Consider the following 27,119-nt stretch of genomic DNA (forward strand, 5'->3'; position numbering starts at 1 on the left):
GGAGTTTTATGGTGTCGTGTTTAAGTCTTTAAGCCATTTTGAGTTGATTTTGTGTATAGTGTAAGGGTGTGTTCTAACTTCATTGATTTACATGCACCTGTCCAGCTTTCCCAACACTAAGGACAGTCTTCAATGCTCAGTATCTGGGGCCCTGGCACCCCAGGTCCGCAAGAGTTGAGTCCTAAGACAGCCAGGTTTCCGGGGAGTTCAGTCAGAAGGGGCCTTGAGAGCCCAGGATTTGGGTCTTCTGATGGGAGGTGGCAAATCTCCAGAGGCTGGAACTCAACATTACATGCTCAGTTGAACCACTTCCACTCAGCAGCACGTCCTGTCCCATCTAAACCCCCACAGAGACCTCTGACCCTAAACTGAGGCGGCATGCCCTGGAGATACCCCTAGACAGGTCCTAGATTACCGACAGGGGACAGAAGAGGAGTGGGGCTCATCTGCTCCTCCCCTGGGAACACCAGACCTGCTTCAGGACTCAGTTTTCCCATCTGATAACAGGCCTGCAAAACATTCCCTGGAAGAGCCTGGCCACCTCCGCAGGTCAGAGTGTTGCACCATGGGTACATGTAGACACAGGTATGTGCAAGTGTGCACACATACAGGCAGACACATGCATAAATGTACATGTACACAGGCAAGTGCACACACACATGCACATATACATGCACTTATACATTCATGCACACACATGCACATATTAACCCACTTTAGCACAATAAAGTACACATACAAACACATCTGCACATGAAGAGAAATGCACAAAAGCACATCCATGCACATGCACACACGGTACACAAACAGGCAAGCATAGACACACACATGCATTCACAAAGGCATAAAAATGCAGACATAAACACACAAGTATACATAGACAAACGTGTCATGTCATTGCCTTGCTTGGTACCAGTAAAGTATACATGCACACACCCAGTACATGTAGCAGACATGCACACCCACCCAAGTCCATTGGAATCATGGAGGCATGTAGAGGCCTTGACCAGGTCAGATCCAGACCTTGGTACAGGGCAAATGCAATGTCCACCTTTCCCTCTTGACCCCCTGCTGAGCATGGAACCCTGGTTCAGAGTCACCAGCCCTTCTCAACTACGTCCTGCTGTGTGACCCTCTGAGCCTCCACTTCCTCATCAGTAAAATGATGTGGGTACCCATCCGCCAGGGCTGGTGTGAGCTAGGTAAGGAGCAGTGCTGAGCCCAGTGTTGGGCAGGGGTCAGGTGCTCCTTGCATGCTTCTCCCTCTACTCCCTGCTGCCAGGCCTACTCCCCAATGCCCCCACCCTGGAACTTGAGGCCCTCTCCTCCCCTTTCTGAGCCTGGATCCTGTGGAACATGTCTCCCTGCTCTGGAGCAGGGCAGGACTACCTCCAGGGTCTCTCCCAGAGGGTTTGGGGAGCAGCGTACAGGGGCTGCAGAGTCAGCAGGTTGAGGGATTGGGGGCCATGCCAGCCTGATTAGGGCGGCTGGGGGCTGAGCGGATTCACCTGTCCTTGTCTCTGATTGGCTCTTGGGTACCAACAACCCCCAAATCCTACTAAGCAGCCCCAATAGGGCCTGCACAGGTCTGTGGACAGCCAGTTGATTGCCAGTTCTGAGGTCAGAAGGGTGTCTGGGGAGGCCAGAGGCTGGCCTGAGCCTGGCTCTGGGGATCCCCTGCATCCAGAAGAGCCAACTGACCACCCTGTTCCTTCATCTCCTCCCGGGACCATGGGGGCTGGGCCAGCGCTGAGGAGAAGCACTCAAGGGAGCTGGAAAAGAAGCTGAAAGAGATGCCGAGAAGGATGCTCGAACCGTGAAACTGCTGCTTCTGGGTAAGGGTGTGGGCTGAGGTGAGGCCACTGCTACTAATCAGAGGCCCCGAGGGCAGAGGTGGCCTTCTGTGAAGTAGGTGTGACTTGGGAGACAGAGTGAGCCTGCAACCTGGCAGGGAACAGAGTGGGAGCTCTGGCCCAAGCAAGCCCTGGCCACAGCCTTGACAAGTGTTTGCCTTGGTTCCCTAAGGCTGGGTAATCCACACAGAACCCCTCTCCAGAGGGGCCCAGCCTCAAGGCAACTCCCCTCCCAAGAAGTGTGTGCCATCGCACTTTTGTAGAGATGTGTGTACGAGGCCTAGTTTGCCCTGGCTGCGCTCCCTCAAACACCAGCTTTGCTTGATGGGCCCGCTGGCAGGGCTCAGAAAACCAGGGGGCCTCCTAGGGAGCCCCACAACAAGGCTGCTCCCTTGGGAAGGAGAAGGTCACAGTCCTCCTGAGAGTGGGCAGCCTGTAGGACCACCCAGATCCACAGACAATGACCCTCAGTTTCCCGAGCTTTATTGTTGACAGACCTGCAGAACAATTAAAGGGGGTAGGGGGTACTAAGGCCCAGCCAGGAATAGATAAAGCCATGTCCTTGGTCCCATGGGTAGTGAGGGGAGATGGGGCTGATCTAGTACCCCAAGGCCACTTCCTCTCCCCAAGGGAAGAAGGAGCTGCTTTGAGAGGGCAGTGCAGGCTCTACCCAGGCTCTCCAGGGTCCAGCCAGACAGCTGGATGTGGGCAGAGGGACCAAGCCAGAGTACCCCAGGGAAGAGAGAGAGGCTAAGCCAGAAATTCCGTTAACTGTGCCCAACACCCGCATGAGAACAGGCTCAGAGGGGCTGTTAGCTCTGTCCTCTCCCCCAGCAAAAGGTGCTAATTCCCTCTGAGCCTCTTGGAGACACTTCCTCCCACCACAGGTGAAAAGCAGGGGTTGACCTGGCTCAAATAATCCCATGCATGCAGTACCAGAATCTTCCACAAGGTGGAGCTCCAGGTTTCTTTATTTTTGTCCTCAGAATAATAAAAGACTGAAAATACCAGGGTCTTGAAGTCTCCTCAGCACAGTCGAGGCTGTCGATTCCCCTCGTCAGCCCCCTTCTGTCACTCCCGACGTTTACGTTTTGCCGCCAGGGCATCATGACCTGACTTTGGGGGTTGGGGGGAAAACAGGTGTGATAGAGGGGGCAGTGCGGTCAGCGCGTCTCTGAGGTAGGGTTTCCATTCCAGGTGCCGGTGAGTCCGGGAAGAGTACCATTGTCAAGCAGATGAAGTGAGTGCCCCTGCCCTTTCCCGAGGCCCCCTGGGGGTGGGCACACGCACGAGGTCTGTCCTTCCCCACCTACCCAAGAGGCGCTGACCCGGCTCCCCACGGCCGCAGGATCATCCACCAGGATGGGTACTCGCTGGAAGAGTGCCTCGAGTTCATTGCCATCATATATGGCAACACGCTACAGTCCATCTTGGCCATCGTGCGCGCCATGACCACGCTCAATATCCAGTATGGAGACTCCGCGCGCCAGGTGTGCCAAGAGTCTAGCTGAACAGGGTTTCTGGGGACTCGAGGTGCGAGGCTGGGCCCAAGTCTATGGTCACCACCAACCACTCCCCTGCCCCCCCCCCCAGGACGATGCCCGGAAGCTGATGCACATGGCGGACACCATCGAGGAGGGCACGATGCCCAAGGAGATGTCAGACATCATCCAGCGTCTGTGGAAGGACTCGGGTATCCAGGCCTGTTTCGATCGCGCCTCGGAGTACCAGCTGAACGACTCTGCTGGCTAGTGAGAGCACAGGCGGGGCGCGGGGCGGGCGGGGCCCTGCCACGCCTCTCCACCCAACCCTACCCACACCCCGGATCTCCCGCAGCTACCTCTCGGACCTGGAGCGCCTGGTAACCCCGGGCTACGTGCCCACTGAACAGGACGTGCTGCGCTCGCGTGTCAAGACCACTGGTATCATTGAGACGCAGTTCTCCTTCAAGGACCTCAACTTCCGGTACGACCCCGCGCCCTAGCTCTCGCTCTCCGGGGGCCTGCCCGCAAGTTCACTGCCTGAGGCCCCGGCTGATCCCAGAGGCCCCATCCCTACGAGAGACCCTGCCCCTTCTCAGATAACCCTCCCGCAGAAATGCCCGGCCCCTCCGGATGCCACTCCCATCGGGGTGCCTCCCAGCCAGCATTAGGAAACCAGGGGATGCCTGTGGGCACGTCCAGGGGACTCGATGCGCCGGCTCAGGTTCCCACGGCCCCGCAGGATGTTCGATGTGGGCGGGCAGCGCTCAGAACGCAAGAAGTGGATCCACTGCTTCGAGGGTGTGACCTGCATCATCTTCATCGCGGCGCTCAGCGCCTACGACATGGTGCTTGTGGAGGACGACGAAGTGGTGAGTGCTCCAGCAGGGCCTGAGCGTTTGAGCGGGGAGGAGGAGAGCGGAAAGCAGAGACAGCGCTGCGGGCGCGGGGAGCATCTGAGAGAGGACATTCGACCCAGAGCGGTCTGAAGGAGGAGATGAGGCAGCCTGCTGCCCTGCTCAGGGGGGCGAAGGGGGAGACGGTCTTGGAGCTGTCTGGGCAGGGAGGCCCCGGAGCCCAGAGAGCAGGGGTCTGCCCGCCGGCCGCAGCCAGGTGGGGGCTGCGGCCGCAGTCCCCGGTGCCCGACAACCTCTGCCCTCCTCAGAACCGCATGCACGAGAGCCTGCACCTATTCAACAGTATCTGCAACCACCGCTACTTCGCCACCACGTCCATCGTGCTCTTCCTCAACAAGAAGGACGTTTTCTCGGAGAAGATAAAAAAGGCGCACCTCAGCATCTGCTTTCCGGACTACAATGGTGAGACTCTCGGCCCGCCGCCAGGCGGCGTCTCAAACCCACGATCTCGGCCTGCGCTCCTCCCGCCGCGGGGAGGATTTGCTACCGGGAGTGAGAACTCCCCCTTCCCCGCCAGGGCCCAACACATATGAGGACGCAGGCAATTACATCAAGGTGCAATTCCTCGAGCTCAACATGAGACGCGACGTGAAGGAGATCTATTCCCACATGACGTGCGCCACCGACACACAGAACGTCAAGTTTGTCTTCGACGCTGTCACCGACATTATCATCAAGGAGAACCTCAAAGACTGCGGCCTCTTCTGAGGTGGCTCCTCGCGGGCCGGGATGCTCCCTTGTCGTGCCTCTTGGTCTCAGTACCCCAAGCCCCATCCCCTGCTCCCCATCCCACCTCTCGACTGCAGGCCCCTCCCCAGCTCTCCAGATCCACTCCACTGCCTGCCGTCTGGCCCCCAACTTCCAGACCCTATTGCTTCCAGGCCCCACCCTGACTCCTCAGGCTCCACCCCATGGCCATAGGCCCCTCCCTTGGCTCACAAGCCCCACCCACTCAAGCTCTTTTGACCCCGCCCCAACTCCCCAGGTGTCACTGCTTCCAAGCCCACCTCCACCTGTCTCTCAGCCTAAACCCAATTATTTGAGTGCTTAGGAATGTTGACTCTGTTCCTTTTTCTCTTCACAGGTGCCTGAACTCAAGCGTTCCTGAGACCCTGTAGCCCTTGCCGCCTTGTAGCCCCAATCCGCATGACTCCTATCAGCCCCCCAGGACTCCTGGGCTCCAGCCTGTGGCCCCACCAGCCACAGATTCAAAACCCTGAGCCCTGCTAACCTTGAGAGACTTACCCTCCCCCATGGCTCCCAGGATCCCCAGGTCTCCCAGAGTCCGGTGCCCCCAGCCACCCCAGCACTGCCCTTCACGGCCTGGCTGCACTGGCCTCCAAGACCCACCACAGCCAGCCCCAGCTAGGAGCAAGCAGGACTTGGGGCAGCTACAGCTCACGGTGACTCAGCAGTACCCCACTGACCAATCTCCTGCTGCTCTCCTGCCCCAGGAGGCCCGTGATTCACCTGGTGGGTCTGGGTTCAGCAAACAGCCCTCCCTCCCAGAGTTTCATGAAGGGCAGGGGGGCAGGAAGGGAACCCTCCTCCAAGCAGCCCTGCTGCTTACCATCAGCCCATTCTAGCCTTACCACCTCCATGTGACGAGTCTGACACCCATCTGCCCAGTGGCCAGTGACTGCCCCACCCAGCAGCTTTAGGGGTCCAAAGTCCAAGCTAGCTCTGGCCTGTGAAACTCATATATAGACGAATTAGTGAGTGGGGGCAAGCCTGGGAGCTCCTGGTGCCAGGAAGAGACTCAAGCTGGACCCTTCCCCACATATCCTAACCCCTTCACCCACAGGCTCTGCCCCCTCCATGCTTGGACACTGTATTCATGTCCTACTAACTTACACACCCACAGTACTCCAGGCCAGTCTGTTGAGGGAGGGTACTGTTGACACCAGCTGTGGCCAATGGCTGAACTGTCCTGAGGGGTGGCTGGGAGCAGAGTCCAGCTCCCATCGATCAGCCCCAGGCAGGGGATTTGGGACAGGAAGGAGGCCCAGATTGTGCCCAGAGGGGTCTGCCCCAGGTAGGGTCATAAGCAAACCCAGGTGACCCTCTTGTCCCTGCCAGCAGCTTCTCTCATCCTTCCCATTCAGGGCCCATTCCCTGGTGGGAAAAACTGAGGTCCATGCCTGAACCATCAGTGACAAAGGCATCCATGTCCCCACACCCCTGCTCCCTACTTCCTCATCAAGCACCAAGTCCTCGCTGATGCTCGTGGGCTGGGGCCTGTGCTGTAGTCGAGGGCAAGGAGCATCCGTCTAACAAGGCCAGGGCATAATTTGCACTCCCTTCAGCTAGATACACAGACTCAGCAATAAATCTTTGCATCAGGCCCCAGCTGTCCTTTCTTGGGGGGAGGGGGAGAGTGTTAATGATCATGAGTCATGCAAATTTATTAAGTGCCCAGTGCTGGGCTGGACGTGAGTGGGAAGGTGGTCCTTTCCAGGGAGAAGCACCTGACCTAACATGGCAGGGGGCACTCTTGGGGGCATGGGATCAATTTGGGGTCTTGAGAGGGGTTGAGAGGGGGAAAGGAGCCATGGGAAATGTTCACAAGGACGATGTTGGATCAAGAGGGGGTTGTGAGGTGGAAGCTCATTCTGGCAGGGACTGTAGTGTGTATAAGGCCCGGGAACATGGGCTGGTGGACCACAGGAGTTCAGTGGAGCAGGAGCAGGGAAGGGGAGATGGGGTGGGGAGACTGGGCAGGTGCCAAACGCCAGCCTAAGGGCCTGTGCTTCCTCCAGAAGATGATGGGTCCAGGAAGCCCTTGAAGCTAGAACATAATTGCAGGGCTGTGATTAGGGTGAGGCAAATGAGGCACTCACCTCAGGTGTAAGATTTAAGGTGATGCCAAAAAAATCAGTAATCAAGGTAAATATTAATGCAATACTTTCAAAAATCGAAGTTACGCCAAAAAATCCATAATGAACAGAATATCAAAATTTTAAATAAAGACAAGATCCAAGAGAGCCCTGCAGAGCCATATTGGACCCTGAAGCAAAAGGAAAAATGTCCACTCCTATATATGTTTTTATGTATTTTTAAAGGTTAATTTTTTTTTACAGAACATTAAAGTAGTTGAAAAAACATCAAACAAATTGTAAGTAGGTATATTAAAACTCACAATATTACTTTAAGATTAAATATTTTATTTATACCTAAAACAGAATTTATAATTTTATTTTCTTGGCTTTAATGGAAATAAAATCATCAATGATATTTTCCAAATCTGTTTCTGGAAAAAATAATCATTAAAATTTTTCATAAAAACATGTATATAGGGGCACATATTTTTCCTGGGGGCTGGGCATGGGGGAGGAGAGGAGTGGGGCTGGGAGGGTCCATGAGGAAGAGACTTATGTCATTACCCCATGGGGCCAGGATCTGCAAGGACTGGGACTCATTGACAAGGGTCTGGATCTGTGCAGTGACCACGTGCATGTGATGCCCCCACCAAGCTGGGACTGCACAGGAGTGTTGAGGGCACTGAGTTTTCTGGACCTGTGGCCGCTTGGGGGAGAGGTCCAGGACTCAGACAGATACTTGGGGCTGGGCAGGAGGCAGCATGTGGGCAGCATCCTCCACGTCCAGGTGGAAGTGGCACTGTGAGCCTGTGCGGGGCTAGAAGGGGAGAGTGAGCGTACCCAGGCCTGAGCATGGGGTGGAGGGGGGACACTGGATGGGTTAGAGAGCCCAGGACACATGGGCAGCCACAATGGTGCTGCTCAGAGTCCTGAGGGGAGGATGAGGCTCAGGCCAGTGGTTCAGGACCTCACTGGGTGGTTTTGGGCCTGGCTGAGCTGGGCTGCTCATCCCTGTTAAGGACCCTCTGCCCAAACAATTTACTGGAGTGAGGTGGGGCAGGGGAGAATGAGTGATGGCGGGATTTATGGGGAAGGGCAAGGTGGAAGACAGAAGGCTTTGAGAAGCTGGAGTTGGCAGGCTTGAGACAGAGGAAGCTGCGGGAGAGGTGGGCTAATGGGGTCTTCCGCATGGCCACCTTGTTTTGGAAGGAAGGTAATGAGCTCCCCAGCCTTCCTAGGCAAGGGACAGAGAGGAGGCCAAACACCATGCAGGGGCTGGACCCCACGCTCCAGGTTCTGACCCTAGGGACTGGGATTCTGAACCAATATTCTTGGATCCCATGGACTGAGGACACTGCCTGGCCTCAAGCTGCCCTGTTCATGGCCAGCAAGTACGGGGGTGGGGGGTCGAGTCTCCTGGCCTGAAGCCTCCTCAGCCCCGCTTACCACACCTGTGTAATTGCACCCTAACGAGCAGGATCAATGGGTGCCTAATGCCTAATTCACAGTCCAGGGCAGAGGATCAGAGAGAGCTGGCCCAGAGTCGGCACAGTGACCACACCCTAGTTTTGTAGGCAGGGGGGCATTTACTGTGGGCACCTCCAGCCTCCACCATCCCTGCCTGACCTCAACCTCAAGGTGCCCCTGGGGGGCCTTCCCAGCCTTCGACTCTGGCTCTGGCGGGACTAACCTGGCCCAGCCACGGAACAGAGATTAGACAGACCTGGCGAACCGTTAATGCTGCTGACGTCAGGGCCTGGTCTGGTGGCTACTGGGTGGGGGCTTGGGCCCTCCCCACGGGCAGTAGCACGGCCCACGTGACCTGGGCACACTAAGCCGCTTCAGTGGCCAGAGAAACTGGGTGCCAGATCTCAGGGGAGAGAGGGGGGCCCTCCGGGACTGTGGGGGCAGGCTCCAGCCTGGAGGTCACCAGCTCTGTGGACTCAGGCCAGGGGAGAACCAGACAGGAAGGTTTGCCTATGGATGCCCTCTATACTTCACAACCCCGCACCCCTGCTAGTGCCCAAAGAGGAGCTTTCCAGACACCAAGGTGGGCAGAGTGTATTCAGGAGCTATGGGTGTGGGTCCTCAACCCTGGGGTATGGAGATGAGAACCACCCTCTCCTGTGAGGCCTTGAAAGCCCCAACATGCCTCCAGGCCAAGGGTCCTGCCCCTGCACACAGCCCTCTGCCTATCAGTGCCAATCCCACATGCACTCAAGGTTCCCTGTGGCCAAGCTGTTCCTTCCAGCCACAGTACCCTCTCTTCCCCACCCTGGCATGTGCCTTTCTTCCCCTTGGCAGAGTCAAGCCCACGGATTGCTTCTCCATCAGGCTTTTCCTGATCCGCACACTCTAACCTGGCAGGAGTTTTCCTGTCTAGAGGGCCCACACAGAGCGCTTGGAGACACTGAGCCTGGGGCTGTGTGGTGGGGCGGCAAGAGCAGCCACAGTCAGGGCAGGACGAGCTGGCTCTTCCAGGGGCTCAGGAACGGTTCTCAGCGGCGATCTTTCATTTGCGTGTAGAGGGACAAGTGAGAGTTTGCCAAGGAGGTGGGACAGGATGGGGAACCAGGAGGGCAGAGGCACAGGGAGGTGAAGGCTGGCACGTCCTTGGAACAGCCGGGCAGTGGGGGAGGTGAAGAGGCCAACTGGGAAGAGGAGCAGGTTGGGAGGATGTCAGGCAGGCCAGCTGGGTGTGAGGCAGGTGCCTGCAGGGTGTCCGAGGAATCAGTGGATACAGATGCTAGGCTCTGGGGAGGACTGGGTTGGAGGTGAAGATGGGGCCTCACTGTAAAAGAGGGTCTTGAGACACTGTGTAGACGGTGTGCCAGGGGAGGTGCTGGTGTGGTGAGAGGGGCTGCCTAGCTGGAGGCTAAAGAGGGAGGAACAGAGCAAAGGGCTGCCAGGACCCTGGAAGGAGGGTCTGAGTGATCCTGGGATCCTAAGTTCTGTCTCATATATCTGACAGTTTCTTGGCCTGTGTCTCAGATTCTGGAGATGGGGGAGTGGAGGTAGGGGACTGGGCCGAAGGTTGAGATAAAGCTCCCCCCCACCTTCCACTCCAGGTGGCTGCCCCCAGCACAGCAGCTGCGTGGATAGACATTCCCTCCAGCCTCTGGGAGAAGGTGCCTGGTACCTCTCAGAGCCCCATAATGGCTGCCAACTGTCCAGCCACCTCAGGCTGGGCTGGGAGATTTGGCAGGTGGTGGGAAAGGCCTCTGAGCTGTGTCTGCCCTTCCTGGGGCCCAGGCCTAGCATCAACAATCGGGCAGCCCCTCCCCCAGCCTGGCCACAACTGGCCTGGCCCAGGGACCCCACCTCACACCACCCTCAGGGCTCCCACAGCAGCCCAGCCCAGCTGGCCCCTGCTCCCTCCAGTCTGGGTTGAGGACCCCAACACCCACATGCCGGGTGACCTTGAAGCCAGGCCTGGCTCCTCAGGAACTGCCAATAGGAGCACCCAGCCCTTTTTGCAAATGGCTTCTGTGAGCATCCAGGACGTCTGGAGTTGGGAGGTGGGGGGCAGACCTGAGACCCCGGTCAACACCTCTCCTACCTGACTCTGTCCCACAGGCAGTCCTCAAGCCCCTTCGAAGGGTGAGAGTCTTAGGGTCTCTCATGACCAAAGTAAGCTGTGATCTGGGATTACACCAGCCCCAGATCAAGGGGGAGGGCCAGTGTCCCTTCCTATTTTTCAGCCATCAGCAGGGAGGGAGCTTAGATGGTTTGAGGTTTTCAAGGATTGCCACCATCCCAATGCCTTTCTCTTTAGTCCTCCCATCCCCTGGTACTCCCAGCCAAAGCTGAGTCCCCTTGGCTCATAGCTTCCCCTTAACCCACTCCCTTCAGGCCAGGGGAAAAGCCAGAGCCATTTCCTTGTGACGCAGAGGGAAACTGAGGTACGCTAGGGCTTGGCTGCGGGGGTGCTGTGAGTCAGGCGGAAGAGAATCCTGGAGTCCTGACTCCCAGCCCAGGACAGGGAAGGGGTGAGGCCTGTCCTCTGAGGGCATTCTCCCCAATACCAGGGAGGGGGGCAGACATGACACAGAGACATCCAGCTTGACTAGGAACAGCAGAGGCCATGGATTAATCGGATCAGAGCCAGTGGCTGAGAAGCAAGGGACACAGCTGTTCTGCAAACACCCTCCCCCAGCTCACCCCCAAGGTCAAGGCCTCCCCCAGCTCCCTGCTGGTTGCTCCTGGGCTGGTGGGCCTTAACACCCACCACCCACCACTGAGCACTAAGGCCTTGGGTGGGAAGCAGGCAGGGGCAGGATAGGAGCCCTCAGCCAGGAATGGGGTCACCCTAAAACCCCTTTCCCTGAGGCACCAAGTCCCAGGCCCTACTTCCCAGGGGCAGACACAGCTGTCTCCTACTCTTTAGAAATAAGGAAATGGGGGCATGGCCAGGGAGATCCAGACAAGGCTCAGCGTGAGCCAAGACTTGCTCCCCGCACCCTTGCCCGCCCCCGCCCCATCCTCACTGCCCCTACCCTTGTCTACCCTCAATCTCTTCTGAATATCTGGGGTGAAGACAGAATTGATGCAGGGAGCCCCTGTCCTCACCCTATCCCATCTCTGCTTGGGAAGGGTGAGGCAGGCAGAAAAGACATCTTGTGCCTAAGTGATGTGAAAGTCCCCCATTCAAGGCATCCTTCGCTGAGGTTAAGCATGGCCCTGTTCCCATTCCTCTTAGCCGAAGAGCTCCTCCTGCTTGAGGAAGTGAAGGCAGAGCATTTCAGGGGTTAGGGGGCGCTCAGAGACCTCAGAGAGAATCTGCTTTGGACTAAAGCATTCCCCCAACAAGATTCAACTGAGCCCCTCCCGGAGCCGCTGCTCTCCTACCTAAGCCTCCTTAGCGCTCTAGCTGCCCCTTTGCTCCAGGCCAGTGGAGGGCCCCCGCCTCTCCGCAGACCTGCCCCTCCTCCTGCGGGCCGCGGGGGATTGGCGGGCCGGGGGCGGGCCGGGGGCGGGGCCGAGCGCCCTTCATCCCCTGCCGCTGCGCTCAGCCGGGAGCAGAGCGGACAGCACCGGCCCGAGCGGAGCAACCGCGCGTCCTCACCCGCGAGGCCAGGTACTGCTGGGGCGCCGACCCCCCCGCCCAGGGGCACCGAGCGGGCGGAGCCCTACTGTCCACTTTCGCGTCCGGAGCTGGGCTCTGGGCAGGTCCCCTCTCCCGCCCTGGCTCCGGGCAGGCGCCCCAGCCTCTGGGGAGCCAAAGCCCCGAGCGCTCCAGGCGCAGGTCTGGGGACCCGCCAGCTCCCAGCTTGAGCTAGTGTCCTGGGAGGAGCACCTCGTGGTCTCGGGGCCTCTCGCAGGGCCGGGCGGGATAGCAGGAGGTCGGCGGCACCCGGGGCTGGGGTCACAGGACGCCTTGTTGCGGGCTAGAGTGGCACGCGATGGGCTTCCCGAGGCACGGTCCATGGGGGCGAGCTCGAGAGGGCCCGGACGGGGGCCTAAGAGGGCCGGGGAGCAGGCCCTGGAGCGCTGCCCCGACGGGCGCCTGACAAGCAAATCGGCCCGCTGGCACGCCGGGCGTCAGGGTATATTTATCCCGCTGCGTTAGGCAGGGGCTTGAGGGCAGATCGGGCCAGGCTGCCTGAGGGGCCGCGTGGCACATGTTGGTCCCAGAGTCCGTGCCATTTGCAGCCAGGCCAGCGGGCACGGCGGGCACAGGGCGAGCGTGGCTCCCTGGATTGAGGGCGTGGCTCGGTCTGAGCTCCTAGAGCTGACAGTGCGCGCAGGGGCGGAGGGAAAGGACCAGGACTAGGTTTGCAGGAACCCGCCCCCACCCGATTGGCCCCTTCGATTGGCCACAGCGAGTGCGTGCGTTTGTTTACACCCGGGGAGGGGGAGGCCAGGGGCGGGGCCTGTGGGAATCCACCCTCTCCCCCCACAGTGACCCGAGTCCTGAGCCCAGGTGTAGGCTCTGGGACAGGTCTGAGGGGGACTAAGTTAAAGGTCCTTGCACCGTGGGGGCCACCTCGACCCAGGCCCATCCTTCTTTCAGCCTGCCAGTCCTGTCCGTCCTTCCATGACTGCCTTCAGCCACTGTGCTGGCCCTGAAAGGGGCCCTTCCTCTTTAGTACACAGTCTGGCATGGGGGCTCACTTCCTTCTGGAAAGTAAGCAAATGCCTCAGAGGTTCTCAGTCTGGAGCATAGCAAGCTGGAGAGATCCAAGGACAGGTCCATTTTGAGAGGGGGAGGTTCTGCACAAACATGGAAGGCTTCCTGCAGGAAGCACCAAAGGTGGGAGAAATCAGGGGTGGATGAGGCCAGGCCTGGCACATTCCTAAGAGGGCTGGAATGCTGGGATCAGGAATGAGAATCTCGGACTCCTTGAGGTTGAGGGCTGGGGGCTGTGTCTCGGGGGAGGGTGGGGGTGTACATCTCAAAACTTTGTTCTGCCTGGGCCCATAGAGCCACTGTCCTCACTGGCTTCCCAAGCCACCCTTTGTTCTGTACTGGTTCTTTGGGCCCATGTCACAAACACCCCCCGCATCCAGGCTCCAGGTGGCAAGACCATGAGGGCTGGTTGCTCCTGTCCTAGTGCCTGCTGCCCTAGCAAGTAGCCTTGGAGGCCTGGACGAATGGAGAAACACGTGCAATAGGACAAGCTGGGTGGTTCATGGTCTCTGGGTGGGGGCAGGGAAGGTTTCTGAGCCGAACTGAGTGCACCCTGAAAGTCTGGGCTGGGCAGGGTGCAGGCACTCAGTCTGAGGGGGAAAATGTTTTGGGGGAGTGGTTGGCTACAAGAGAGGTACAGTTTTGGCATCTGTGTGCACAGAAAGCTGGGGCGGGATGTGCAGTCTATACCATAATAGGATAGGGGCACTGCAGGAGGATGTTCTAGTGCAGACATGGCCGGGGAGCCAGGCGCCACTTGGAGCAGGTGAAATGGGGTGGAGGCTTGCCAAAGACCTTGAACCCATTCCATTCATTTAATATTTACTGAGTACCTACTGTGTGCCCTGTGCACACTCAGTCTGCTGGATGGAGGGCTGGACTTTGGATAAGACAGATGCATGGTGGGGGCGCTCTAGAGGACCGGGCAGGGCTTCTGGGGGCCAAAGGGAAGGACCAGCTGCTGGGCAGGAGGGGCTTTCCGGCCAGCGGCCTGGGGTGGCTTGGATTTGAATTTCCGCTCTGCGGGCCACGTCCTGTACACAGCCTCTCAGCCAGCACGTCTGCACACGTGCATGGCTGCTGAGGATGGGGGTCACTTCAACTGACTGTCCTCTCCGTATACCTTTCCTATTGTGTGGGTAGACAAACCATGGGTGCTGGACTACGGGGCTGTGAGCTTTCCAGCTGGGCCTGGCCTGTGGCCCCAGTGGGTTCAGTCCCACCCTCTGGATGTCTGCACCTGACTAATGGGAGCATAACCTGCCCTTGTAGGAACCTGGAAATGCTGTGGCATCCCTGCAGTGCCCACTGGGCCTGCTGCCCCCTCACCTGGGCCTCTGGCTCCCTCTACTTCTTGCGCCTTCTGGGATGCTCTGTCTTGTCTTGCTGTCTCTCTGTCTCTTTCTCCATCTGGCTATCTCTAAATGGTTGGCCATCTCTGTCGATCTGTCTCTCACTTATCTGGTTGTCTGTCTCCCTGTCTGAATGTCTATCCACCCATCTCTCTGTGTATTCTTCTCTATTTGTGTCCCCTAGATCCATCTGCATTCTTTATCTCCCCGTGCCTGTCTCTTGGTCTGGATCAGTATGCATGGACACAGATATCATGTGTTGTGTGTTTTCTCTCCCTGTCTCTCTCTTCCCTCCCTCTGACTCTCTCTGCTTCTTCCTGACATTGGATGGCGCCTCTCCTCTGGGCTGACCTTGCCTTCTGCCTCCCCATTGGGGTCTCCAGTGAGTCCTGAGCTGCCCCAGGCCCCTGCTCCAGCTTTCTTTGGGGCCAGAAGTCCGGCTGTCCAAATATTTGGCCGCCTCCAGGGGATTCCGAGTCAGTAGGGAGGAGGATGGGCTGGCTGGCTCGGGGTCTCCCCTGCCCCTGGGGGGGGGCCACAGGCACGTGATGTCCTGTCCTTTGCCTCAGCTGAGCCTCGGGCTGCACGTCCTTCTCAGCAGGCTGGCAGTGGGGGGGAGGGGGCTGCTGCTGGCTCTGGCCCAGTCTTGAGGCAAGAGGTTCCGACTGCAGCTTCCACTGGGGGCAATCTGAGCAAGGAGGGTCCAGGGGTGGGCAGAAGGGGAGGCCTAGGTGTCTGGGGATAGGCCCAATGCTAAGCGTCTGTTAGGTTTAGAAAATGTACCCTGTCACAGGAAAGTCCATCTTCCGGCCCCAGCTGGGGCCCTCAGATCCTCCTAGACACTTCCGGATACCCGGAACACAGAAGCACCGGGCCAGAGAGCTAGGGGATGAGGGGTTGGTGTGGCCAACACATCAGTGCTCTGCACCATTTGCCTTCCCCTCCTGCATGCTACCCCCTCAGTACCAGCCGGATGTTGGCCACACACTAGCCACTTACTCAGTGTTGTTGGCAATGGGGGAGTAGCGGATGGAAGACTGGATCTGCTGAGGTCAAAATCTGGAGTTGTGGGTCTGGGGGAGGGGCAAGGGGTTTGTTTTAGTATCCTCCCGCGTCCCGAACACCCGCCCACACACCCTGTCCCTAGACCCCTGACCTCAGCAATCAGCTCCACACCAATCCCTGTTGCTGTGCCTTGAGAACATACAATCCAGATGTGTCTGCTGAATCCAGTTTCCCTGTTAACTGATAGCTTGTCCGAGGAGGGTGTTTTCCTTCTGAAGCCTGGAGAAGCAGGTGGGCAAAGGGGCTCTAGGGAGGGACACCTTCTCTCAGCTAATGAGGGGAGTGGTAAGGACCGGTGAACTAGAAGTGGGGGCAGCCCTCATCCATGGGCCCCCAGGGATGACCACAGTGGACCCTTAAGCCAGGCCAGCCGCCTCTCACCTGAGATCTGAGCTGAGGTGAGGGCTTCCCAGGCACAAGGAGCCTGGGGGCCATGGCAGCAAGCTCTGTGGGGTCTGTGCCTCCACCAGCACATGTGGCCACAGGACCGAGGGTAGAAGGACAGTGTGGTTGTCTCCCTGTAGTTAGCCTGCTACTGCAGACCCACTCACGTCCCTGAACATTGGGGAGGAAAGCCGGGCTCAGAGCCCTGGTGGCTCCAAGGACCTGGATGTGGGGACAGAGAGGTGTGCTTCCCATAGCAGCTGACACGAGCAGTGGCCCCACGGTGGCCTGGATTCCTGGATATCAAAATCTTTAATTAGCCAAACTCAACGCCTGTCAAGGAGGTGTGCCTGACGAATTCTCACCCTGTGATGTCTGCGTGGGCGGACATTACCTGCTATGCTATCCCCGTGGCTTCTGCACCGCCCCCCCTTATCTCTCCACAGAGCAAACAGGCCCCAGGGCAGTGGCCTGGACCATCGATTTACTGCCTGAACCGATGCTACACCCATGACAGATGCCATTCTGATGATCTGCCCAAGGTCGCAGTGATCTCCCCACCCAAGATCCTGACCCCTCTCTGGGAGCCTGTGGTCTGCTCTGGGGGCGAAGTGCTCAGGGAGGCTCCTCACTCTGTCCCCACCTTTGGTCAAAACTTACGGAACCCCCGGAGGACAGGAGGACACTGAGGTCCTGAGTGGGGAATACTTTGTCCATGGTCACATGGTGAGGCAGGGCCAGGTCAGGCCTCAGACCCAGAGTGTCCACTCTGGACTTTCCCCACAGTGGGTCAGAATCTGCTGGCAGCTTTCCTCAGGCAGGTGCTATCCCCTGAGTCTACTCCGATACCTGATGCAAAGGAGCCTGGCAGGCGGCAGGCCTGAGAGACAGGAACTGTCAAAAATGGGCTGCCAGCCTCAGGAAATGCCTGGAGGTCTACATGTCAGGCCAGTACTAATCTCTACCCTGGCCCCCCAGCCCTTAGCCTTGCCCTAACTGAAGTACAGATTCCTTTACCTCGACTTCAAGGCCCTGTCAGGCTTGTCTATGGCCACGGAACCTTCATTCTATCCTCAGAGCCTGCCTTATACCATGCCTCAGGGCCTTTGCCTATGCTGTGCACTCTGCTTGAGGTACTCTTTTTTGTTTCCACATCCTGGGGGCTTCTGCTGGAATTTCAGAACTGGCTCCCTCACCTCCTCCTCCAGGAAGCCTTCCTTGATGTCCCTCTCTCTCCTTTTTTGAGTCCCAGCACTATGTGGCTTGGTTAAAAACCACACTATGTGCTGGGGTTCCCCTGCAGGAGCCATAGGGTGGGGGATGTCTGTGTGGGTTTTGTCCCTTCCAGACTGGAAGCCACTTGAGGAGGGGTATTCCACGTCCTCTCTGGGATCTCGGGCCAGCCTGAGACCCAGCAGTGACTGGTCATGAGTAATAGGCAGGACCGGAAGGTCTAGGCCCAGGTCCTGCTTGAGGGGATGGGGAACCTGGAGCCAGGGCCTCAGGCACTTTGGCCATGACCATGCCATGGCTGTGGTCTCCCTGGAGGCAGTGCCTGGCTGCTAGGGAAGAATATTAAGGCAGAGAAGAGTGCTTTGTCCAGGCTGCTGACTCAGCACACTCTGAGGGCCTGTCCAAGCCTGCCCCGGGCGGAAGGCCAGGCAAGGGCAACCCCAGCTGAGAGCCAGGGGGCACTCTGGAGTGACTCTGGAGACCAGGTGCTGGTATCCTTGGAGGGGTGCTGTTGGTGAGGCTCAGGGCAGGGGCATGAAGAAGACAGGCTTACCTTAGGGACTCTGGTCCAGGGGAAGAGGGTGTTAGAAGAGATGCTCAAATTGTCATGGTCCTATGTGGACAGGCTGGAGGAGAGAAGGGTTCAGATGCCAGCATCAGAGGAAGGAGAGGTAGGTTGAGGGGTCCAAGGGTGCCAGGTATGGGGTACTCAGGACTGAGGTACCTAGGATCTGAACTCTGGCTTGGGGCTGCCTGGGGCCATTGCAGGGAGGTCCTCTGGTCAGTTCTGTGTGGCTGCTGCCTCCAGAACACCAGGGCCTGTGGCCTGAGGCCCAAGTGCTGAGCCTAGCCTCCCCTACCCACCCTAGCCCTGAATGCTGAGTTTGAGACCCCTGGTGTTCCAGCTTCAGGAGCAGACCTGAGACCATCAGGATCTGGAGTGGGGATGGGGGATTTGGGGCAGGATTCAGGGTTCCCAAGTGGAGGGGGTGCCATGACATCAAAACTAGGCTCTGGCTGACCTGCCTGGCAGTGCTGCCCCCTCCCTGGTCTCCACTCTGGCTTCAGATCTCCTGCTGGCCTCTCTGGCCTTCAGGATGTCCTTGTAGATCCTGGGGACACTATGCCCAGGTACCTTCTGGGCACGGGGTAGGTGGCTCCCAGCGCCAGTGATGGGAGAGGGGCTAGCAAGTTGTCTGGGCAGTGGGCAGAGTTGGGCATGGGGAGGAGGGGAGCTGATCCCTTTGGGGTCCAGCTGAGCTATGCCTTGAGCGCAGGGAAGGGAAGACTGATCCAGTGGTCCAGGCCCATCAACAGCTGGCCAAGGTTCTGAGTTCCTGACCTGGGGCTCCAGGAAGTGGGGAGTCTCCTCAAAGGGTGGGCACCTAAGGGTGCGGGGGTTCCCCAGCAGGGGAGGAGAGGTTTGAAAGAGAACATGGCCCTGAGGCCAGAGCTGTGCGGAGGGTGAGGCCTGTGTGGCCCAAAGAACTGGGCCCCAGGGCACCCATTTCCTGGAAGGCCCCTGAGGGCCGTTTGCAGCCAAGCGGGCAGGGTCCAGGTGTCCAGCCACCCAGCACCGCCTTAGGCCTCCTGGCTCCGGGGGGGTAGCCTCTGCGCCTGCCGTTCCCAGCGCCAGCTCTTAGCCCACAGAGGGACCTTTGTTCTGGCTGCCAGCAAAGCCCGCCGGGTGGCTGGGAACAGGGCCCACAGCCCTCGCCCTCTCCCGAGGCCTCCAGCCGTCAGGCAGTGCCATTCTAGGTTGGCTAGGAGGCCCCTGGCACACAGGGCACAGGAAACTGTCTCCCAGTATTAATATCAGGGAGGGGCAATCAGTCCAGGGCCCATCCCCAGAGAGGGTTCTGGTGGCCTGGGACTCAGCCTTCTGGGGTCCTGGCACCACTGGGCTCTGAACTCAGGTCATCCAACTGAGCTTTACTTCACAGATGGTGAAACTGAGGCCCCAAGGGCTTGCCTGGGTCGATATGTATATGTGGCAGGGGAGTGCTAGGTACTAGCTGAGGTGTCGCCTCAGAATGTCCTGCAGAACTCAGGTATCCGAGCTCTGCCCCTCAATGGCAGGTTCCAGGGTGGCAGCAGGCAGAGCTGCATGAACATGTATGTCCTCAGTGAAACTCTGGGAGGTGTGCTACAGCTGCAGACTTCTGTGGGAGTCTGGGCCGTGAGCCCAAGGAGCGGGGATAACCAGAGGGACTGTCTGCTCTGTAGACTTCTGACTGCGTCAGTGTGAGAGCCAGTGTTCCTGGTGGTGGTCCCTGAGCCATGGAGGCACCTCTGCAGACGGAGATGGTGGAGTTGGTACCCAACGGCAAACACTTGGAGGGGCTACTCCCAGTCGCCACCCCCACGGCTGGCAACCAGAGGTGAGCGAGGGACTCAGTCATGGCTTAGGGCAGGGCAGGGTGCAGGGCAAGGGGCTGGAGCTGAGCTGCCTGGCTGGTCTGTGCCTGCAGGGTTGAGGGCCCCGGACGGAGCTGTGTTGAGGGCGAAGGCTTCCTACCAAAAAGTCCCAGCAAGGAGCCACACTTCACCGATGTGAGCAAGGGTGGCCGTCAGGGGCTCGGGGGCACCCCTGGGAGCTTGAGGGCAGTAATGAGGTGCTATGGGGCAGCGATGGGAGGCCAAGGGACAGTGCGAGGGAATGCTGATTTACCCTCCACAACTTGCTAACTCACCCCACCCCTCCCGTCTCACTCTGATGCCTGCAGTTCGAGGGGAAGACATCGTTCGGGATGTCAGTGTTCAACCTCAGTAACGCCATCATGGGCAGTGGCATCCTGGGGCTCGCCTACGCCATGGCCAATACGGGCATCATCCTTTTCCTGTGAGTGCCCTTAGCAAACCTTCTAAAGATAGGAGCCCTAAACAGGCCACCAATCCTGACCTCCCAGGACCTGCCAGTTTCCTGTCACAAGACCCAGGCTGCAGTGGGTGGGCACTTACACTCAACCCAAACCACAGCTGAAAAAAACAGCCATGGCCAGACAAATATACCTCATTTCCCAGTAAACCTGCTGAGATGACAACACAGGGCCAGCCTAACAGGACTGAGTCTGTCCTACCACATTTACACGTGATGGATAAACCCCATGGCCAGGCCTTATGTGGGTACACGTGTCCTTACCTCAGAGCTCTGCCCTGCAGCCTAAATGGAAAACATGTTTCTTCCAAGATCTCAAGGGGAGGTGGTGCTCAGAGGGTCCCTTCTGGGTCATGGCCACCCTGGGTCAACCCAGGTGATGTTCACCACCCCTGGGGCCTGCCGAGTTTGCATCCACACATGTTGGGGGTCCAGACACCTGGGTCACAGACCCCGCACACCCAGGCCTCCCGGAGCTCATTGCCCCCTGCCTGCCAGGGGAGCCCCAGCGACCTCTTTTCGTCCACCTTCCCCAGGTTCCTGTTGACGGCCGTCGCCTTGCTCTCCAGCTACTCCATCCACCTGCTACTCAAGTCCTCAGGGATCGTGGGTGAGCCCCAAACCTGGCCTGTAGCAGGGAGGGGTGGGCTGGGGAGAGCACTCCTGACTGTCCTGATTCCCTGTCCCCACAGGCATCCGTGCCTATGAGCAGCTGGGCTACCGTGCCTTTGGGACCCCAGGAAAGCTGGCGGCAGCCCTGGCCATTGTGCTGCAGAACATCGGAGGTGAGGCTGATGGGCAGGTGATGGACGGTGGACAGGCTGAAGGCTGGCTGGTTTGGCTGACCTGCCTCTCTCCCCCCAGCCATGTCCAGCTACCTGTACATCATCAAGTCCGAGCTGCCCCTTGTCATACAGACCTTCCTGAACCTGGAGGAGCGGACCTCGTGAGCCCCAGGGTGGGGCGGGGCTGGGTGAGGGTGGGAGGCCCTAGTCTAACCCTCTATGTCCACCACTAGCAGAGCCCAGGCTGGGCTAGTGGGAGAGACAAGACAGGGTGGAGGTGGGGGGCAGAGTGCTGCCGGCAGAGCTACCATTCAGTGCACAGTTGTTTATGCAGCACCTTGGGGAAGACTCCCAGGAGGGCCATGTGGGGCAGGGGGTAGTCTGAGGCTGAGGAAGCCGGCCCCGCCTAGCCGTGGACCCAGCCTGTGAGCACAGAGGACCGGAGAACCTCAGGCTTAGCTCTAAGCTCCTGCTATTCCTGACCGTGGCTTGGGTGTTAGCCTCCCCACCACCTCGCCCCAACCAAGAAATTAAGCCCACAGCGTCCCAGTTGCCTATTGTCAGTTTAGCCAGTTCTCGTGGCATAAGCATGTTTTGTGGGTAGGAGCAGAGAAGATAGCCAGGTCCTGCCCTTGGCAATACAGCCCCGGCAAGCAGAAAGGCTGCATGGCTGAAAACAGCTCTGGGAGGAAGGAAACAGCCAGGATTCTGCCCCCAGGCCCTGGGGGTCTTTCCCAAGGAGTTGGCCTTTGGGCTTGCCCTTGAAGGAGGGTCTCATTCCTCATCCCTTTAGCTCCCTGTGTCCACTGTCCATTGAGGGCGTGGGGCAGGATGATGCAGGATGCAGATGCTGGGGGGACCACAAGGAGCTCAGATGGTTGGCAAGTCCCTGAGACCCCCATGGAAAACGCCTCACCCCCCAGACCCAGGTTCTTTCATCCCACCCACCTCCCGGGCCCCTTGGGGCCACTCCATGGGGAGGATGGACCCAGACCTATGTATTCTAGGAAAAACAACCACAGTGACTGTAATTGTAATGGTTACCAAGCAGGAGCTGAGTGTATTAGTCCTCACCTTGTCCAGGAGAGTGCTGGGAGTGGGCCCATTTTGCAAATGCGTAAAGGGAGGCTCAGAGCTGTGGACAAGTATTCTTCAGAGATCACTCAGTGGCACCACGGGTGACCCCGGCTGGGGGTCAGGCGGCCCCATCACCCAAGGCTGAGTGGACTCTAATATCAGCTCCCCACTCCCGTCCCTGCAGAGACTGGTACATGAATGGAAACTACCTGGTGATCCTGGTCTCTGTCATTGTCATTCTGCCTCTGGCACTGATGCGGCAGCTTGGTGAGTGTGGCGGGGCCAGGGCCTTGGAGGGATGCATGGGAGGGGACCTTCGGTCTCACATCCCCCCTCCCCAACTTTGCAGGATACCTAGGCTACTCCAGTGGCTTCTCTCTCAGCTGCATGGTGTTCTTCCTAATTGCAGTGAGTTACCCTCCACGCTGGTCGAGGGAGGGGGGCAGGTCCTTCTGGGAAGCCTGGGTCAGAAGGCAGCTCCTCCAGTCCTGATCTAGATGTGGCTTCACGGTGACTTCCCAGGCAGCCTAGCCTGGCCCTGATACCCTCATCCTTCCCTGCCCCCACCTAGGTCATCTACAAAAAGTTCCACGTGCCCTGCCCGCTGTCCCCCAGTTTAGCCAACATGACAGGCAACTTCAGCCTCGTGGAGGTCATCAAGGAAGAGGCAGGGCTGCAGGTTGAGACGGAGGCCGCAGCCTTCTGCACCCCGAGCTACTTCACCCTCAACACACAGGTTGCAACAGACCAGGGAGGGGGCAGTGGGCCTGGTGAGAGTGTCAGGGGCTGTTCTGACACAGAATCCCTGTTTTGCCAGACGGCATACACGATCCCCATCATGGCTTTCGCCTTTGTCTGCCACCCTGAGGTGCTGCCCATCTATACAGAGCTCAAGGAGTAGGTATCCGTGGCTGGGAGAGGGGGAGGGGGCTGCCTTGTGTTGGTTTGGGGAGAACGAATGTGGTCCTAAAGGGGGGAAAGAGTGACAGGAGCCAAGTCATTTTATCCAAGGTCTCCATGGCTGCCACAAGGGGTGACCGGGGGCAAGCAGGAGGCTCCCTCAGCTACCAGATGGTGAGGGTGTGGTGCCAGAGAGAGACCCCAGGACACATGGGGGTTTCCCAGTGTGGCCCAGCTTGGCACCAATCCCCTCCCCTGCTGCCCCATAGCCCCTCCAAGAGGAAGATGCAGCACATCTCCAACCTGTCCATCGCCGTCATGTATGTCATGTACTTCCTGGCCGCCCTCTTCGGCTACCTCACCTTCTACGGTATGGCTGGACCGTGGGGGCAGAGGCAGAGGCCAGGCTGGGGGGCAAGGGGCTGGCCAGTGGCCATGGCACCCTGCATACTATAGGCGTTCATTAGGTCTGTGATGCCTAACTGTGCCCTGCAGCTGTGGAGGTGTGTTGCCACTCCTCAGTGTCAGGGTCAACCCAGGCTCAGAGCCCAACCCCCTCCCTGGACCTCCTGCTGACCACCCTCCCTGCCTGCCACAGACAGGGTGGAGTCGGAGCTGCTGCACACCTACAACAAGGTGGACCCGTTTGATGTGCTGATCCTGTGTGTGCGCGTGGCCGTGCTGACGGCAGTCACACTCACAGTGCCAATTGTTCTGTTTCCGGTGAGCCAATGTGCAGGTGGCCAGGTGGCCAGGCCACTGGCGGGGTGGGACTGATGGGGCTGACAGATTGATGACTCTCCCCACCCTGCTTCCCAGGTGCGCCGCGCCCTCCAGCAGATGCTGTTTCAGGACCGCGAGTTCAGCTGGTTGCGGCATGTGCTCATTGCTGTTGGCCTGCTCACTTGTATCAACCTGCTGGTCATCTTTGCCCCCAACATCCTGGGCATCTTCGGGGTCATCGGTGAGGGTCTGGCCCTGCTGTGAATGGAGGCAGGGTACTGCCCCAGAGAACTTCCCTTCTGCAAACCCTGGCAGATTCCTAAGCTCATAACCTACGTTTAAGTGATGGCTGCTGGCCATGTGCACAGCTTGGCCTACCATCTGAGATTTGTTCTTAAGGCTCTCCTAATCCATTTTGAGGGCTCAGAGCCACCGAGTCAGTTACCCTTGCTGGGGGTGCTGGAGGATGGAGTGGAGCCCAAGGGTCAAGGGGCCTTCACAAAGGATCTCATTGGCTCTTGTCCCCACCTCGCATATGAGGAAGTTTAGAGTGATTAAGGGAGAGCCATATAGCTGTTAAGTGGAGAGCCTTGATTGGGCCCCAGGATCATGGGACTGTAGGTTTAGGGTTCTGTCCAACTGTCCCAGTTGGGGCTCTGAGTGGGAAGATCAAACAATTCTGAGACATCTTTGGGGTGACCCAACTCAGGAGACCGACTCCCCAGCCCAGCTCTGCAAGGACCAACACACAGACCTGGGGGCTGAGTATCATTGATATCACTGACAGGACTCTTGGTTCTGTATGTCTGAAAGCTGACTCAAAATGAATTATTCAGAAAGTAATGTATTGGCTCAATTAATGGAAAAGCCTTCAGGAATAGCTATATCCAGGAGCCCAATATCCTCAAACTTCATCTCTGTCTCTTGGCCTGCCTTTTCTCTTTGCCAGCCTCATTCACTGACAGAGTTTTCTGACACCAAAGGCACTAGCCTTCTATCCTGGTAGACAAAGAACAAGGGGAGGGGCTGATGGGCTCTCCAGAATCAGACAGAGCTCTCGAGTGGAGTCTCAAGATGAGACTCCCTCATCAAGGAATGTTTGATCTCATTAAAGGGTCCACCCTGAACCTTAGCCAATAGGTGGATGTGAGCCAGTGGTGGCCATGCCTTATTCTTTGCAGGTGCCACATCTGCCCCATGCCTCATCTTCATCTTCCCTGCCATCTTCTACTTTCGCATCATGCCCACAGAGAAGGAACCTGCAAGATCTACCCCCAAAATCCTGGTGCGAAGGGCCTGGGGGTTGGTGTGCTGGTGTGGGGATGAGGGGGCTGCCCTGACCTCAGACATGACCCTGACTTCTGACCCCACAGGCCCTTTGTTTTGCTGCACTTGGCCTCTTGCTGATGACCATGAGCTTGAGCTTCATCATTATTGACTGGATCTCGGGGACCAGTCGGCATGGAGGAAGCCACTAGGATGACCCCCATCCTGTTCTGTCTACTCGTCCTCCTACCCCTTCCCAGACTCTTCAGCCCCTGCTCCCATCCAGTGGCCAGTTGGAGGGGGAAGAGAAAGACGTGGTGAACACTATGGCATTTGGCCCTGCCCCATGTCCTCTCTGTCGAAGTTTTTGTTAGAGCCAGGACCAAGGCCCTTGGGCCACTACCCTGCTGAGCTCCTGGCCTACAGGGGCTTCCTGAGCTGGGAGCAGGGTGAGGCTGTACCTCTGCTCCCTTCCTGCTGCCTCAGGTCCCACCCAAGCCCCTTATTCTCTTTGCACAGGTGCATAGACTGAGGCCCAGCAGCTGCCCCCTAAGGTCACATAGCCTGTAGGGGCACAAAGAGCTGAATTAGGCCTGCAGTCATCCCCCCACCTTGCTCCTGGGCCATGGTCTGCTCCCTGGGGCTTCATCTCCCTCAGCCTGCTTGCCTTTCCTCCTTCTGTCACCTAGGCCCCTTTCGTGGGCTCAGGCCCTTGGATAATCTGGTCCTCTTTCCCATCCCCTCCAGCAGGAGCAGAACCCCCTCACCCTATACTTGAGGGTGAGACTGGTGTGGACACCCCAAGGGACCCCTTCCCTGGTCTTTCACCAGTCCTGGGGAGGCTGGGACTCCCCCGACCCCAAGCCCAGGCCATAGCTCACATTCCACTGCTGGGAGAAGAAAGAAGCTGGGGCCCAGAACGTGTCTGCCCCTGGGAGCCAGAGACCCCAGGGGCCAGTCTGGGGCAGGGGTGGAGAGGCTGGCTGCCCCCTTTTATAAATATTATACATAAGACCAGCTGTGCTTTATATTCTTGATCTCCATGGTCCCTGGGTTCCTGGAAAGTGGGGTGGGAGCCGGGACATGGTTGGTGATGGAAGCCTGCCCTGCCTTTTTCCCTGGGATAAGGGTGGGGACAGGGTGAGTCCCCTACTCCACCCCGCCCCCTGCCTCCCAAACCAACCAGTGGTGTGCTGAGACCCAGCTCTGGGCCTGGGCCAGGCTCAGCACAGACCTGCTTTCTCACGGGGTGAGGTGGGGAGGAATTAATGAGGCCCCAGGAAATGGGACAGAGAGAGGCCTCCGGAAGGAGGCAACGTGAGGTGCATCCCCAGCAGCTTCCAGGGAGGGTCTGAGCTGGGGGCGGCTGAGCCCTGCAGAAGCCCTGCAGAAGGGCCCCCTGCCCTCCCTAGGTGCCATGTCAACCCTCTGTCAATGCCTTAAGTCTGGGGACAAAAGTCCAGGGGTCCTGTGCCCTGTCAGACTAATCTTTTATTAATAGTAAAACCTGCTACGAATAAAGGTGGGTTAGTGAGTGCCTGTATGTGGGACCTGAGTTTTGAGTTGGGGAGCCCAAGGCAGGGCAAGAGCTGCAAGGATGCAGGGCAGCCCCAGGTGGCCTGGCCTGGGTGGGACTGGGAAGCTGCCCGTTGCCCGAGGCAGGCCTGAATCAGCTGGGACCCAGCAGGACGGAGCTGCCCAGGCCTTGGCATCAAACCCTCATTAGGAGAGACCCCGAACCCGGCTAGGCGGCCAGGGAAAGGGCAGCAGGAAAAATCCAGTTTGAACTGGCAAGGCAGCTGCCGGCTTGAGAAAACCCTGAAGAAAGAACTTCCTCAAGCTGGTGGCTGCTAGGCCCATGGCAGTGCCAGCTGATCAGAGGGGGGCTTCCTGAGTCTGGTTCTCAACAGCCCCAGGCGCCTGACTCCAGCCTGGGGACTCACCCAGGAGCCCCGTGGCCCCAGAAAAGAGCTGGACACTGGCCTAGAGGTGGCCGCAGCCCAGAGTGCCCGTGGCATGCAGGGCTGCCCTCTGGGGGTCTCTGGCGTCTTCCTCGTCAGGTGAGGCCATGGCCCTGCCTGAGACCCTTGGCTCCTGTGGAGTAGGAGGCAATAAAGGGCAGGGTCCATCCTGCTGACAGACCCCGGGTATCTTTTCTCAACCTCCCTCCATCCAAAGAAGGCTGCAGGTCAGAGCAGCAGCAGGACTGCCTGGAATCTCTTAAGACCCCAAGCCTGGCTTCAGGCCTCTCAGACC

General features: G+C 58.4%; 2 protein-coding genes across 3 annotated transcripts; both read left to right on the top strand.

Annotated features, from left to right (window-relative positions):
• Positions 1-85: 85 nt before the first annotated feature.
• On the top strand, positions 86-6,696 carry GNAT1 (G protein subunit alpha transducin 1). Its single transcript, XM_036870623.1, has 9 exons — positions 86-1,835; positions 3,051-3,093; positions 3,202-3,343; positions 3,447-3,604; positions 3,690-3,818; positions 4,077-4,206; positions 4,500-4,653; positions 4,769-4,960; positions 5,336-6,696. The coding sequence occupies exons 2-8, from the start codon at positions 3,089-3,091 to the stop codon at positions 4,957-4,959; spliced, it is 909 nt and encodes a 302-aa protein (XP_036726518.1). The 5' UTR covers positions 86-1,835; positions 3,051-3,088; the 3' UTR covers position 4,960; positions 5,336-6,696.
• Positions 6,697-12,060: 5,364 nt separating this feature from the next.
• Positions 12,061-25,880, top strand: SLC38A3 (solute carrier family 38 member 3). Of its 2 annotated transcripts, XM_036870078.1 has the most exons (17): positions 12,100-12,147; positions 16,448-16,543; positions 19,461-19,615; positions 19,706-19,787; positions 19,961-20,076; positions 20,649-20,722; positions 20,805-20,897; positions 20,977-21,058; positions 22,159-22,241; positions 22,324-22,382; positions 22,546-22,710; positions 22,792-22,871; positions 23,144-23,244; positions 23,473-23,597; positions 23,694-23,838; positions 24,779-24,882; positions 24,971-25,875. In XM_036870078.1, exons 3-17 carry the CDS (start codon positions 19,515-19,517, stop codon positions 25,073-25,075), a joined length of 1,515 nt encoding a protein of 504 aa, XP_036725973.1. In that variant the 5' UTR covers positions 12,100-12,147; positions 16,448-16,543; positions 19,461-19,514; the 3' UTR covers positions 25,076-25,875. The 2 variants fall into 2 exon arrangements, with proteins under 2 accessions (XP_036725972.1, XP_036725973.1); XM_036870077.1 differs by lacking the exon at positions 16,448-16,543 and having other exon boundaries at positions 12,061-12,147; positions 24,971-25,880.
• Positions 25,881-27,119: the final 1,239 nt, after the last annotated feature.

Source organism: Balaenoptera musculus, chromosome 11 (genome assembly GCF_009873245.2).
Source record: "Balaenoptera musculus isolate JJ_BM4_2016_0621 chromosome 11, mBalMus1.pri.v3, whole genome shotgun sequence".
Taxonomy (NCBI): domain Eukaryota; kingdom Metazoa; phylum Chordata; class Mammalia; order Artiodactyla; family Balaenopteridae; genus Balaenoptera; species Balaenoptera musculus.

What these genes read in the sequence shown, in the direction of transcription:
- GNAT1 (XM_036870623.1), top strand. An exon ending in TTCAAGGACCTCAACTTCCG is followed by an intron (nt 3,819 to 4,076) that starts GTACGACCCCGC and finishes ACGGCCCCGCAG; the next exon opens with GATGTTCGATGTGGGCGGGC. An exon ending in CTGCTTTCCGGACTACAATG is followed by an intron (nt 4,654 to 4,768) that starts GTGAGACTCTCG and finishes CTTCCCCGCCAG; the next exon opens with GGCCCAACACATATGAGGAC.
- SLC38A3 (XM_036870077.1), top strand. Translation starts at nt 19,515, where the DNA reads ATGGAGGCACCTCTGCAGACGGAGATGGTGGAGTTGGTACCCAACGGC. An exon ending in AACCTGGAGGAGCGGACCTC is followed by an intron (nt 21,059 to 22,158) that starts GTGAGCCCCAGG and finishes CCGTCCCTGCAG; the next exon opens with AGACTGGTACATGAATGGAA. An exon ending in ATCTATACAGAGCTCAAGGA is followed by an intron (nt 22,872 to 23,143) that starts GTAGGTATCCGT and finishes GCTGCCCCATAG; the next exon opens with CCCCTCCAAGAGGAAGATGC.